General features: G+C 37.0%; 1 protein-coding gene across 1 annotated transcript; it reads left to right on the top strand.

Moving 5' to 3' along the window:
• The first annotated feature begins 277 nt into the window (after window positions 1–277).
• LOC104591511 (pachytene checkpoint-like protein) lies at window positions 278–11,872 on the top strand. The gene is made up of 14 exons (XM_010250364.3): window positions 278–743; window positions 832–895; window positions 1,575–1,681; window positions 1,762–1,829; window positions 5,414–5,517; window positions 5,590–5,694; window positions 6,559–6,648; window positions 6,769–6,844; window positions 9,426–9,495; window positions 9,903–9,973; window positions 10,082–10,172; window positions 10,745–10,872; window positions 10,973–11,095; window positions 11,542–11,872. The coding sequence occupies exons 1-14, from the start codon at window positions 623–625 to the stop codon at window positions 11,680–11,682; spliced, it is 1,359 nt and encodes a 452-aa protein (XP_010248666.1). The 5' UTR covers window positions 278–622; the 3' UTR covers window positions 11,683–11,872.
• The last annotated feature ends 2,872 nt before the right edge of the window (window positions 11,873–14,744 follow it).

The raw sequence follows: 14,744 nt of genomic DNA, 5'->3' as shown, positions 1-14,744 counted from the left end.
CAGAGGAAAGAAGGAAGAAGAAAGAGGAGGAGAGAAAGGGGAAGGGGAAGAAGAGAGATCGGGGGAGAGAGAGAGAGGAGAGAGAGGGGGAGAAAGAGAAATGTAAAGGAATTTGAGGTAGAGGGGATAAATGTCGCTACTATTCATGTATCATGAGGTCGGGGAGATGGACAGTATTTTTCTCCCAATTATCCGAATACTTATTATAAGAGTAATTTGAAAATTAAAAAATATTGCAACGGCTTTTTAAACGGATGATTAACGGAAGGGGGTCTTTGTTGCAAAACAAAGTACAGGGGGGCCTCCTCACCCGGGTGAAGGCGGGAATCGATCCCAAATCTCCGCTACAACCAGCCTGACTGAGCCAGTTCGCACCTTCGGACGGTTGGATTTGGACCAACCGACCAACTATTCGACTATTCGAGAATCGAGAATGACTACCCCCTTCTTCCTCCCGCTTATTTTTATTTTCAAAAAATGAAAAAGGATGTTCTCTGGTCCCATTTTAGGGTTTGAATTTATTCTAGTTCTCAGATCAACTCTAGCTCTACGGAGGAGCTGATCTCTCTCTCTCTCTCTCTCTCTCAAATTTCATGCTACAATCTCAAATTCACTGAAGAGCATGAGTTCTCCTATGGAGGTCACTCTGCAAGATGCCAATGAAACGGGGACCTGTAAATCGGATGTCGTTTCTGAGTCAGTTACTTCTTCACTGTTGGTCGACGACAAGGTCCTCGTTTCTGGTACTTCTCAGTTTCGCCATATTTTATTTTTTCTTTCATTAAGTTCTTATTTCAAATCCTTCTATTTGAGATTTTCGTGCTGTTGCAGTTGAAGTCTGTTTGAAGCCCTCAAGCACGGCTAGGATTGAAGATGTCCAGGCAGCAGTTGAGAGGTCTGTGTGTGTGTGTGTGTGAAATTTGTTTGTCAATTATTGATTCAAGATGCATGCTTGCAATTTTATTTATTTATTTAACGGATGACCTGGTGAATGATAGATAGAACCGCAAAAAGAGGCTGGAAATTGCTCTATTATGAGAATTCTGAAGAAGTTTTCATCCTTATATTTAGGACGTGTGTGTCCCATAAAAACATTCAAGGAAGATGAAAGACAAAGAAGTTGACTGAGAAAGTTGGAAACTTGAACAGAACATAGGAGTTTTAAGTCATCAAAGTTTCTGTGTAACTTTTTCCGTAATTAATGTAGTTTTAGTTCAGGTAAAAACATTCCAACTTTAACGCTGCAGTTCTTCACCAGAAACTATTGTTCTATTGGGCAATCTGGAAAGTATCAAGAGGTTACTGGAAATCTTTGCAAGCACAGTATTCTTTGATGGGGATGTAGCTTCAATTTTCTCAATCTATTAGGCTTTCTTCTGTCTAATTCTGTATATCTAAAGGCTGTCAAAATCTTTGCAATTTCTTATTAGCTACTTGGCCATTTTTTTGAGCAATTATGCACTGTAAATGCTTCTATGGTTAAATGCTTGTTTCTTGAGCTTCTATCAAGTATCAGTATCTCTATTACTTCCATGTACAGTCCTTTAAAAGTTCATCATTGCATTGATGATCAGAATGCTTGAAAAAAGGAGTTTAAGCTATACAGATGGTCCTGTTCCTGTGCCCGATGGCGATCCATTTATCCAAGAAAATGTGCAGAGGATCTGTATTTGTGACACAGGTTTTCATTCATTTACCGGAGTTCTTAATTTTCTTTTCTATTCTTTTAGTTTGTGATATCTAAATTTGTTGGATGTGTAGATGAATCGGTGCAGAACCATGGCATTTTATTGTTCTGGCAAGTGAAACCTGTCGTGCATGTTTTTCAGGTAATTGATTTACTATATGGTGTGATATTACCATTTTTATTTTGCTTTCCCTTTTTCAATTACCACGATGCTTCTGCATTTTGGACAAGCTCTTTGTCTTTGTATTACTATTTCTGTACATTGGAGAATCTTTTAAGAGATCAGAATAGACTCCAGTTTATACTTTTTATAAGGAAAATTGCTAATATGGTGATGGCCACTTTTGAAAATGCATTGCCAAGCAAGGGAGGCAGACCAAACTGCTTGTCAGTTTTCCCGAGTGAAAAATTTCTACCTCTAAGTCCTCCAAATAACTCGTCTTGTTAAAATATCTTTTTGACTTTATGATGACCATGACTAAGGGGGTGTTTGCTAACCTGGTTACCATGTTGTCAAACACCTCCTAACCTACCTTCCAAAGTTCTAGTTGTATATTATCCATTCTACAATTAAATAAAGCACATGATGGTTTCATCCCTTTATATCCCTCTATTTGTGAAATAGAGAGAAATGTTTTAGTTGAATATGGAGGATGAAGGGGTGCAATTAGTGGTTTGAGGTGTTTGGAAGGCTAAAATAGTTCCTATTGATTTGTTTTTCAATCATAACGAATCAAACAATTAAAAAAAATCATGTGATAAAACAAGAGTTTTTTTTTCATAGAATCAACATGCATTATTGTCTTAAAGTGCAACATCTGCTTCAACTCCATTGGTAAGTGCAGTTAATTCTATTGAGAAAGAAACACTAGCACAAGCAACTGCACGCAACAACATGGAAAGAGAAAGGATTTTTTAATCATTGTTAGGCTAATTGGGACAAATATAAAACCATAAGAAAGGAAGTTAAAAAGAAAGTGAATGAAGCTAAATGTAGGGATTATAATGAGCTTTATCATAAAGTAGGCACTAAAGATGGAGAAAAAGGAATGTATAAACTAGTAAAGTTGCATTGAGGGAAAGGAAAGGTAGAGATTTAAACCATGTTAGGCTGATTAAAGATGAAGATCAAAGAGTCTTGGTAAAAGGTGAGGAAATCAAAGATGGAAAAACCATTTTGAAAAATTATTAAATAAACAACAAGGAAAATGTGTTAATGGAGGAGAAGCTAGCAATATTAGTAGTGTTAAAAATAATATGTACCTTCATAGAGTTAGATGTACTAAAGTAAAAGTGGCACTAAATAAGGTGAAAAAGGGAAAGGCATTAGGACCTGATGGGATTCCAATAGAAGTGTGGAATGGTTTTGGAGAGGTAGGCTTGTTATAACTAACTAAGCTATTTAATAAGATAATAAAAGAAAAAAAGATGCCTAATGATAAAAAAATAACAATATGGTTCCTATATTTAAAAACAAAGGTGATATGCAAAGTTGTAATAAATATTAGGGGATTAAACTCATGAGCCACACTATGAAGCTTTGGGAGAGAATAATTGAACAAAGATTTGGTTTTATGAAGCCACACTAGAGAACCAATTTGGTTTTATGCCATGGAGATCGACCATAGAAGCTATATTTGTTTTGGAACAATTGATAGAAAAGTTTAGAGAGAAGAAAAAAGATCTTCATATTGGTGTTAATTGATCTAGAAAAGGCTTTTGATAGAGCTCTTAGAGAGATAATATGGTGGGTCTTGGATAAGAAAGGTGTTCAAAATAAGTAAATAGACTTAATTAAGGATATGTGTGAGGGGGCAACAACCAATGCTAGAACACTAGTGGGAGAGACTTTAGATTTTACAGTTACGATCAATGTTTTAAAAGGTGTGGGAGGCATATGCTTGGAGGTGCGCCTCCAGGCGAGGCACTCCCAAAACACCTTGAGGCGTATGCCAGAGGCGTTGACACCTCTGAGGCGTACGACTCTTGTGCTTTTTTCATGAGGCGTGCTAGAGGTGTACGCCTCATGTGCCTCATGCACATCTTATATAAAAAAGATAGAAGAAAAGAAAAAAGAAAAAAAAAGGAAAGGAAAAGAAAGGGAAGGGAAAGAAAAAGAAAGAGAAGAAAATAAAAGAGAAAATAAAAGAAAAGAAAATGAAAGGGAAGGGAAGGGAAGAAAAGATAAGGGGAAAGAAAATTGTCCGCTTCGACAAGACCCCCCCCCCCCTTACAACTAATGTTATGCATCTTTATTCTTCCTAATATAAAAGATTTTTATTAAAAATAAAGAAAAAATGAGATCCCCCCTTCCTCTTCATCCTCATCCTAACCCCCCTCCTCTTAAGGAGGCTTACGCCTCACGCCTCTAGGTAGTGGAATGCCTCGCGTCACGCCTCTGTGTTTTAAAACATTGGTTACGATGGGTCTTCACCAAGGTTTAGCAATTATCCCTATCTATTTTCATTGATTATAGATGAATTGACTAAACATATTCAGGAAGTTCTATGGTGCATGTTGTTTGCAAATGATATTGTTTTAATTGATGGAACTAATGAAGGATTAAATGCAAAGTTAAGCTTATAGACAAATGCCCTAGAAACAAGATGTTTTAAAATAAGTAGTACTAAAACAGAGCAAGGTTCAAAATATCAATACGTATTGTGTCGGGATCTTCCCGATGTGCCCCTACAGAGGGTGTATCGGGGTTTTGACCGGTTTAGGGGGTGGATGGACCTTAAACCGCCTCTCTGAACCGGATTTGAAAAAAAAAACTAAAAAAAAAACAACCGATACTGCCCAATACACCTCTATCGGCGTATCGGACGTATCGATATTTTGAACCTTGAAACATAGTATATGACATGTAAATTTAGTAAAAATAGGAGTGTAAATCGATATACACTTAGGATTGGAGATCAAGAGATAACTTAATGTGACCATTTCCATACCTTGGTTCACTAATTCATAATGGGGAAAAGATTGAGGAGGATATGACCAAAGATTTAGAGTAGGTTGGGCAAAATGGAGGGGCGCTTCTGGACTTTTTGTGATAGGAGAATACCACTTAGATAGAAAGGAAAATTCTATAAAACAATTCTATGTTATATGGAGCCAAGTGTTGGGTAGTCGAGAAACAACATGTTTAGAAAATGAGTGTGGTAGAAATGTGAATTCTAAGATGGATGAGTGGAAAACTATAAAGGATAAGGTTAGGAATGAAGCCATCTGTAAAAACCTAGGAGTAGTCCCAATAGGTGATGAAATCAGAGAGAGTAGACTAAGATGGTTTGGTCATGTGCATAGAAGGCCACCAGCAGCTCTAGTTTGAAGAAATGATTTATTACAAGTGGAAGGGCCTATAAGAGATAGGGGTAGACCAAAAAGGACAGGGGTGGAAGTAGTGAAAAATTATTTAAGCACTATGGATTTAACAGTGTATAGAACAGATTGGCGATACAGGGTTCATGTAGTTAGGTTAATAGGGCATCTATTGGACATTAGATTTTAATTGAGGAAAACTAGCACATAAAACACTATGTTCCCTTTATTGTAATGATCTTTTCAAAAGTGATCATTTTCTGTGTTTTGTATTGATCAGTTCCACATTTTCTAAGTTGCTGGAATTATTTATATCCCTTTAATTGAACCATTTATTTTATTTGGATTGTTTTTCTATGTTTTATTACATTCAAGTGATTTAATAGCATTTCTTTGAGTTGGTAGCTCAGCGAGGAGGGGCCAGGTGAGGAAATAAGTGGTGATGGTCAACTTTCTAGCTTTAATGAATGGATCCTTCCTGCAAAGGAATTTGATGGAATGTGGGAAAGGTTTGTTGATTTACTTACAATTTTCAAATTGTTTGAAGTGGCTATTTCCATTAACCATATTCACTTCTGCAGCTTAATTTATGAAGCTGGTCTCAAGCAGAGGTTGCTGCGATATGCTGCAAGTGCTTTGCTTTTCACTGAGAAAGGTGTTGATCCTTTTCTAGTCTCATGGAACCGGTAAAGAAATTTCTGCGAAGTTCATGCATTCTACATTCTAACTAAGCTACACTTCTGATTCTGATGTTACATTGTTGAAAAAAGAAAAGTCTTGAATGCGATTACTGATGTATTAGCATGTATTTATATTACTTCTGCTTGTAGTAAGGAGGTTGTTAATTGTCATTTTGCTTATTATGGCCAACAAACTAGAGGAATTTACTTGATCTTATCACTAATTACCAATTGAATAAATTGATTGTTACCCTTTAAGTCTATTTGTATGCCAAACTTCATACAAGTAATGTATATGATGTGATGCAATGCATTGTTCCATGAATATTTGCTTAGCACTTCTCAAATTGGTAGACAAGATTCAATCAGCAAAAAAATTACAATCTACTAAGCTTGTTACTATGTCCTTCGATACTGTCATCTTGGCAATGTGCTTAAGTATCGTTACTGATTTCTGATTTGAATCTAAATGCATGGAAACATGAGGTATGGGGAGTGCCAACCTTGGAGAAAAGAAAATCATAGAAGCCCCTCCAAAATGTGTCCATGAGAGGATTTTCTTTTGTAACCTACGATTCGCCTTCTAGATTTAATAATCTAGATACTGCCATAAAAGTTGCATTATTATCTCTCATGTATATAATAATAGTTACTGTACCATTTCTGACTTTTGACATTTGGGAGAGTTGAGAAGCATGAGTTCTACCAAATTGAAAATTCTCAATACATTATTGTCATAATAATTAAGGCATAGATTTTAGCTTATATTAGTCTCACTACATCATTAGTAATCACTAATCGGTATTACATAACTATTGGCACCAAATTAATTCTGTGGTGACCTTCTTCCTTAACAATTTTTTTTTGTAGTATCATCCTTCTCCATGGTCCCCCAGGGACTGGGAAGACATCTTTATGTAAAGCATTGGCTCAAAAGCTTTCCATATGTTTTAGTTCCAGGTTTGTCAAAATTAATTTAAATGGATTTCACACCTCATTAGGTATACTTTAATGCAGTAGGACATTGTTATTTGATTTTTATCTTTTTTCTTAATTTTTGTATGCTGATCCTGAGCTCAGATATCCACAATGCCAGCTGGTTGAAGTTAATGCACATTCTTTGTTCAGTAAATGGTTTTCTGAAAGTGGCAAACTGGTAAGTGGTCTAACAAATTAAATTTGCCTATATTATGTTATTGTATCTAACATAGGATATCTCCTAGGTTTTAATATGTTAATTTTAGTGTATTGTTCATTGTGTATTTATTTTAGTTTATCAATGTTATGGGAGTAGAATTTAGTTTGGTTTTGGAATTTGCTATTCCCTCATTGACTTAGCTTGCAAATTGTCAGGCCTGCATGAGATGTCTGTGCTCCAGTTAGCATGGACTGTATTTGATTTCATGTTCATAGGAATTTGTCTTGTTATTATTTCTACTATCACTACATAACCTTGAGCTATTAAAAAATAGTGTGCATCTGTTAGAGCTAGCCGAATAAGGGTAGATTAGTCATTTTATTTCTGTTAAGTTATGTGCTTATGTGGCAGTTTTAATAGAGGCTTCCTGTCCCATACTTAAGTGGGGGCAGTTTAGTCTTTGTACTACTAATTAGAGGCTAATCCATATTAAGGGTCGACTGGTAGGGTTTAGTCTATCAAGTTTGACTGTTCTCTTCATCATCTTCTTCTTCTTCTTCTTCTTCTTCTTCTTCTTCTCTTCTCCTGGTTCGAACTACTGTAGCTACAGAACAAACATGGTATCAGAGCAGGACGTTGCTCTCTAAATCTCCTCACAGATTCGTGACTTCATTTTTTTTCTTCTTTTTGGGCTGAAAAAAAATGGAGAACACAGATTCGACCTAGGTCTGAGAACACTTCAGTCCTTTCTCTGCGCAGAACTTGACTGTTTTTCAAGGAAAAAAAAACAACTTCAGAAGTGGATGGTCGACTGAAGCTCTCCATCGAAGGTTGGTTACCTCTTTTTTTTTGTGTGCTGTTGGTATTTCTGGGTTGAAAGCCTTCAAAATCTGCGGGGATTGATGAGAACCTAGAGAACTAGGTTGTTTGTAGCCTTGGTTCTTGGAAAAAGGTCCAAGAACAGGCTGTGTTTACAGTGGCCGAATGGTGTAAGGGTATGTTTAACCCTTTTATGTTGGTCTGTAGTTGTTTTGAAGCTTTTGTTGGTCACAAGTGACCTGAATTGAATGATAGGTTACTGCAGTGGCAGTAGTTGATGTTTTCTTTGGACTTGTAGTGCCCTCTGAAAAGGTCAGACAGATATGTACCATGTGTGACAGCTATGGTTGTGTGGTGGTGCTTGTGATGCTCAATCTCTATTGAGCAGCTTCAAGAGGGCTTGTATGCGGTCAGTGAGTTGCTGAATTAATGTCAGTGTGATTCATGATTTTGTGAAATCAGTAGTGGTGTGAATAAGAACAAAAGTTTGTTCTTCCAATGAAGAAAGTTCAGTCATTATGCAGGAATTGTTTTATGTGAAGGGAAAGCAATTATTTTAGATGAGAGTGACTATGCATAAAAATTAAGGTGTCCCTAATTGTGAAATGCACATTAATACTTTCAACATGACTTGCTAGACAGAAAAAAAAGTACCCAAGATACCTATGTCACACTTCAATGGAATTAACAGGAATTGAATTGTTTCTGTAGTGTAAAAATAACATACAAGTAGTAAAGATGTACTTCTGGTCAGTATTGTCAAAGAGTTAACTAGTCAACCAACTAGTCAGTTGAGGGCCAAACCAACTGCATCACTAACTAATTGGCCATGATGCTGTCATCTAGATGGTTAAGAATCGATTAGGTCAACTAGTCTACTAATATCTAGTCAACCAAGTCAACCACAAAACCATTTTAAAGCTTTATTTGTTCACTTGCAAAATAAGACTGTAAACTAAATGTTCAATATCATTCTTTTCTTGCATAATTGTGGTTTTTATTAACTTATTTATTAGGTTTCATCAGTATCTTAAATTTAGAACATATCTTTTTTCTATTGACCAGTCTCCACCTGGGCACCAACTGGTCATTGCATTGACTGGAAAGGCCAAAATGACGAGTCATCACTTACCACATTGATACCACTGCTTTTGGCATGCTATGATGACTTGATGCTCCTCATTTATCAAACCTCAGTAGAAAGTAAAAAATAATGTGGTGGAAATTTTCCATGTAAATCTTAAGTTCAATGAGCAGCTCCTTTGTAAATTCAAACATGATAATCTTTTTTCTCATCTAGAATTTGCAAATTGCAATATTGACATTATCATTGATACATTTAACATACATTTCACAGTCAACTAAATAGAATACCTGTAACTAGATGGAATATGGCATTACCATTTACAATCGTACTTTAAGTTTTGTATCTCTATAACAGGTATACAAAGAACTTTTTTACTGTTTTCAAAATTTATCCTATTGTGTACTGCATTGAGAACCAAACAATCAAAGTTCCTTGGGGGTTGGGGATGGAAAGAACCGTTGTTGAATCAGCCTTTACACAACTATTTTTTGTCAATCTGTTCAAACCCGGCCCCAAGTTTCTGATTTCCTCTTGTCAATATTACCCTTAATTTTTTCATAGATTTGTCCCATCTCTGCATTAATGCAGGTCTTTCCTTGCATGGTAACTAAATTGTATTGTTAAATGTTAAACAAAATCTAAATTGTACTATTCAGTGTTAGCTATAATTATCTCGTTTTTTTTTCATGTTAGGTTGCAAAACTTTTTCAGAAAATTCAAGAAATGGTAGAAGAAGAAAACAACCTGGTATTTGTTTTGATTGGTAAGCTTGTTATTACATAATTTATCATTATACCATCTTTCCTGTCTAGTTTTTGCTAATCGGAGTTTTTTCTTCATTAAGCTTGTTAAACAGAATAATGCAACTAGAGATTTGAAATCACAGATGTTATACTTTGAGATGTTATTGGAGCATGTCCCCTAGAAATGGGCAAATGTGAAAACAGATATCATGCTTATGTGAATGACAGGATCATAGGACCACCATCAGAGAGGTTGAATGGGCCTCTGCTGGCATTATTTCATACAAAACCATATTTAATCTTATCATTACCTTTATTGTATTTATTTTCTTGTCTGCTATTTTCCTACGAGTTTTAATGGTTAATTTGCTTCTTTATTTACCTGAACAATTTTATATTTTTCTCATATCAAAATGTTTTTCTGCAGATGAAGTTGAAAGCCTTGCTGCTGCTAGGAAGGCTGCTTTATCAGGATCTGAACCTTCAGACTCTATTAGGGTACCGTATCTTCACATTTAAACCAAGTTTGAACATTATTTAGTGCACATAACCTGACAGCTTAGGATGCAACATTTTTGGATAAACAGTATTCTGAGGTATTTTCAGGTAGTCAATGCGCTACTTACTCAGATGGACAAGTTAAAATCCTCACCAAATGTGATCATCCTAACAACATCAAATATAACAGCTGCAATTGGTATGACAGTGATGACTCAAATTTGCAATTTGTATTTATTGCTGCACAGATGCTGACTAAAAAATGTCTTCTTATGGATATTAATCTATCCATCAGTACCTTAGTTCATTCTGTACTTGTCATATCGACACCTAAGCAATGACTAGGTAATGTGTTGTTTTCTTGTGATTGTCTTATGCCTCATCTTACTGTTTTTGTATTGGGGGTGTACAATTTTAGGTGAAGTGCAACTAAAGTATTTTGCGTGTAATGAAATGTATTCATTGTGTTAGAGTTTTCACTTGTAACCTCATGACTCATTTGTCATAACAAGTCTCTTCTTCTTTATCAATTTCTGTAAACAAAATAAAGCATTATATCTTTCGATGTCAAATCAGGGGCTCTACCCCTTCATTTATTTTTGTTTTTGTTTTTTCCCTTTATTGTATTTCTATGTGATTAATACACACAAAAATATCCTCACCTATTTCTTTGCCAAATTAAATGCTATGCTACTGCATTGGCGTTGAATGCTGATAATCTACATTTGTAGTAAGTTCAAATTAAATGTCTAACTATTGTTTAGATTGCAGACATTGCTTTTGTTGATCGAGCAGATATCAAGGCATATGTGGGCCCTCCTACTCTTCAAGCACGTTATGAAATATTAAGGTCATGCCTGCAAGAATTAATGCGTACTGGTATCTTATCATGTTCTAAGGTAGATATTACTCCAGATTTTTTTTTTTTTTTTTTTTTTTTAGTTCGGAAGGCCTCCATCCTGGTTCGCATAATAAAATATGAATATTTGCGTTTTTTAGGAACATCTCATTCTCCCTAACTATGTAAGCTTAAGGGATAAGCTGAACATGCCTGAGCAACTGGAACCTTTGGTCCCTCTTGATCTGGCTAAACAATTGCTTGCAGTGGCCGAATTATGCGAGGTAAGACATCGTGATCCTTTATGGTTCAGAAATCATGTGCCTACATGCAATTATGCTATCAAACATGTTTTGTTCTTAGGTGACAATAAGGCCTCCTTGATCTAAAACTATTACCTTGTAGGATGGGGTTAATGGTAACCCCTGTTAATAGGGATTTGGGACAGAGGATGCCCGTACAATGATTTTTGTCCATAACCCCACAATCCCAAGTGTGGAGTGCCCGTGCCATGGAATGGTTGTTTTCTTCGATGGACAGCCTGTATCCTGTTCCCAAGGAGGGCAGAAACCATCAAGACCAAACAGACATCAGAGTCCATATAAGACCCCGATACCACAAGTGCATCCATTTCATCACATTCCAATACAAGGCTTTAAAAAAGTGCATACATTTTTTGAAGTCTTTTAAAATTAGATCCTGATTACTGTGGATTTGGATTGCTGTTCAGGGATTGAGTGGAAGAGCTTTGAGAAAGCTCCCTTTCTTAGCTCATGCAGCTCTCGCAAACCCATATCATTGTGACCCTAGCAAGTATTTGTGCACATTGACAGAGACTGCCAAGAGAGAGCTGTCGGAGATACCTAGTTGAGCTTTACTGATGCTAAAATGTAACACAGCTGCTCGTTTGTTGTACTTCTGAGAAAAGGTAAAATATATTGGAATTTTAGTGGAAAGAGTGTAAACCAGCATAACCTGTACAGGAAACCTCTTCCAACTCCAACCATTGCAAGAGATGGTTCCAATTGTGACTAATTGGAAAAGTTTTAATTTCGTGAGAATTTTAAATTGGAAGCATTGGTTTGGGTTTATACCTTGCAAAGTAAATCCGCAATCCCAAAAGCAACAATCACCTAATGGGGATATGGAATTCTCAATACCACCCGTCTTTAAATTTTCAGTTCGCACGTTTATTGAAAACATCCTCAAATGTACAATATATGGGTGTCAGGCATTCTATCTTGTTATTCATTGAGCTTGGGCTATGCATGGACAGGGGCTGGGCTGGGCTGGTCTTGGCCCTCATTAAGGGTATAAATTTATCAATCAAGCAATTAATTCTCTAATATTTCTGTCACTTTCACCGTTGTGAGCTCCTAATATCCAAAGCTGAAGTTGGATTGACCAATTTGCTCGCATTTATTTTTCAGTATTATTGGGTGTCACAGTAAATGAAGATACCCAGGAAACTGATAACCTCCCTCCACTTGGATAATTTACCCATCAGCAACCAATATTCACCAAGTTACAATCGATTAAAAACAATCGCTGTAGACACACTTGCCTTTGTAAATGTGTGGCCTAAAAGAATGCGAAAAAATGTGTGATTACCTGTGCAAGTTTTTACATGGAAAGCCCCAGATAAGCGATCTTATCTGGGTAACTATGGGATGATGCATTTATACCAAAGAGCGAACTAATGGTCCGTTTGGTTTCTGAGAAACAGTGGGATGAGATGAGAAAGGAATAATTTATTTTACCATTTTTTGGTCCATGTGTTTGTTTGCTGAGATCTACTATCCTACAGAATATGCTTCTAGTGTTTGGTTGATGAGATGAAGGGATGAAGAAATACTGCAGAATTGGAACAAATCCATGGGGTTAGGAACATATTTGGAATAAATCCATGGCAAAACTCCAGATTTGGAGCAAACATATGTCTCTGGCTAGATCTAGAGTGGCAAAGTTAAACCAGAGATCTGAAGACGAAGGCAATAACGTGTCCTTACCTTTGTTGGAGAAACACACGTCACTGAGAAATGAAACCACTAGAAACGTTACCTTCGCTGGAGAAGACGAAGACAATTGCCTGTCCTTGTTGTTTGAGATCTGAAGACAATAACTGTCGGAAACGAAGACATAACCTGTTCTTCCTGTCCTTGTTATCTTTGCCGGAGAAAACGAAGACAATAACTGCCGGAAACATTGCCTTTGCCGGAGAAGATGAAGACAATAACCTGTCCTTGCTGTCTTTGCCGGAGAAGACGAAGACAATAACCATCCGAAACGTTACCTTCGTCGGAGATGAAGGATATAGGTGGTCAGAGTTCAGACCGTGCAGAGGTGGGAGATGAAAACAGTCCACCCCTCGATAAAATTTCTGTACCACCGTCACACGACTTCTGTTTCTCAGTAGAGTCACACTTATTTAGTGAGACCCTACATCCCATATTTTGAGAATGATATTCTCATCCCATCCCATGGCAGCATTTCTCCCGAAACAAACATGTCATACAGGTTGCACGAGCCAAACAGACTGTAAGTGAATTTGATATCTGCTTTATAGGCTGTGTAATCGATCTTTTTGCTCCACATTAGCCATAAAGCGCGCATATAGCCGATAGTCACTCAGTATCTCACTTGCATCTATGGTCGGTGTGGGGCAAATTAATTGGTACCATAGCCAGTAAAACAGCTATTAAATTCAAATAATCCATTCTCTTTATAACATTACTTCGTTTTTTTATTTCTGTTTACTATTTATTTTAAATTCACTACTGACCTCTCTCGTTGACTCCTATTTCATGCCTTGTTCATATTCATTATAAATCTAGATTTTTTCAGTTTCCATATAGCAGCATATATATGGGTATCTTAAAATTACCTTTCCAATGTTCTCTAGTTTCCCAAATTTGGAGACTCATGGTCTGAAAAAAAAAAAAAAAATCTGAGTATAATCATAAACTCTTGATTATATTTCTATTTTAATACGAAAATTTTTATTATATTATCGCTAAAAGGCAGAGAAATAAGTCAGCCCAATTTGAACCCAAGTTCCCGCTCGGAGTGGTTGTAGCACCTGTCTGCATTGATTCAACTTTTGACTGTTAACGTCGCCAACATCGTCAGAACTCAGAAGGTCCCTCCCCGGCGGCCCTCCGGAGTCGGAGTGGTGGGGATTCACACGTGACTTGGATGATATGTCATCAACCCAGAAGAAACAATATCCAAGGGTTGGTTTGGATGCCAAAGAGAGCAAAGACGATGGAGTCATCTAGAGCCCAAAGGTGTTGCTGAATTTTTTTACTTTGATTCCCTAGATGTAAACACCCCATCAGCCACGTCATCAATAATTCCAAAGCCAGTCGGGGTCCACGTGAGTTGTCTTCTAAGCAAAGCAAAGCAAGCTTCGTGAGTTTTCTTTGGGAGTGGTGGTGGCCTCACTCCACGCTCACTGGCACTGGTGGAGTGGTGGGGTGGGGTGGTCGGCCCGGCCATCCCATTACAAATGATCTCAAACCCCATTAAACGAGAGTTCACATCTCCGCCCCATAGTAAATTCCTGTCGTGTATTGAAAACATCTTCGGATGATAATATCAGTTTTGATGATGTTATTATTGGGAGATGTTTCCAATACACGGCAGGGATGTGTAATCTCACTAAATAAGCGTGAGGGGGTCCTTTTGAAAAATGTGTAGGCCTGACCAAAATGGGATCTGCTCCTCACACATGGACGCCTCACGGGCACATCCACCGTATATTGTAAACATGAGAATATTCCCAATGCAATAAGATGCATGTGAAGTGCCGTGTGTGAGGAGCAGATCTGATGTCGGCCCGACCTTCAATAGTAAAAGTCTGCAACGGAGCAACGGTATCTGACTTATGACAGTCTGACTATTTCATTTTGTAAAAATTAACATAGTGAAAGA

Source organism: Nelumbo nucifera, chromosome 4 (assembly GCF_055504915.1).
Source record: "Nelumbo nucifera cultivar China Antique chromosome 4, China Antique-T2T, whole genome shotgun sequence".
Taxonomy (NCBI): Eukaryota; Viridiplantae; Streptophyta; class Magnoliopsida; order Proteales; family Nelumbonaceae; genus Nelumbo; species Nelumbo nucifera.
The sequence above is the reverse complement of the archived record's forward strand: the minus strand, read 5'-3'. Positions and strand labels throughout refer to the sequence as shown.

Coding starts and splice junctions, on each gene's coding strand:
- LOC104591511 (XM_010250364.3), top strand. CDS start 623: ATGAGTTCTCCTATGGAGGTCACTCTGCAAGATGCCAATGAAACGGGG. Junction 9,974..10,081: donor AACCTTCAGACTCTATTAGG/GTACCGTATCTT, acceptor AGGTATTTTCAG/GTAGTCAATGCGCTACTTAC. Junction 10,173..10,744: donor AAATATAACAGCTGCAATTG/GTATGACAGTGA, acceptor TTTAGATTGCAG/ACATTGCTTTTGTTGATCGA.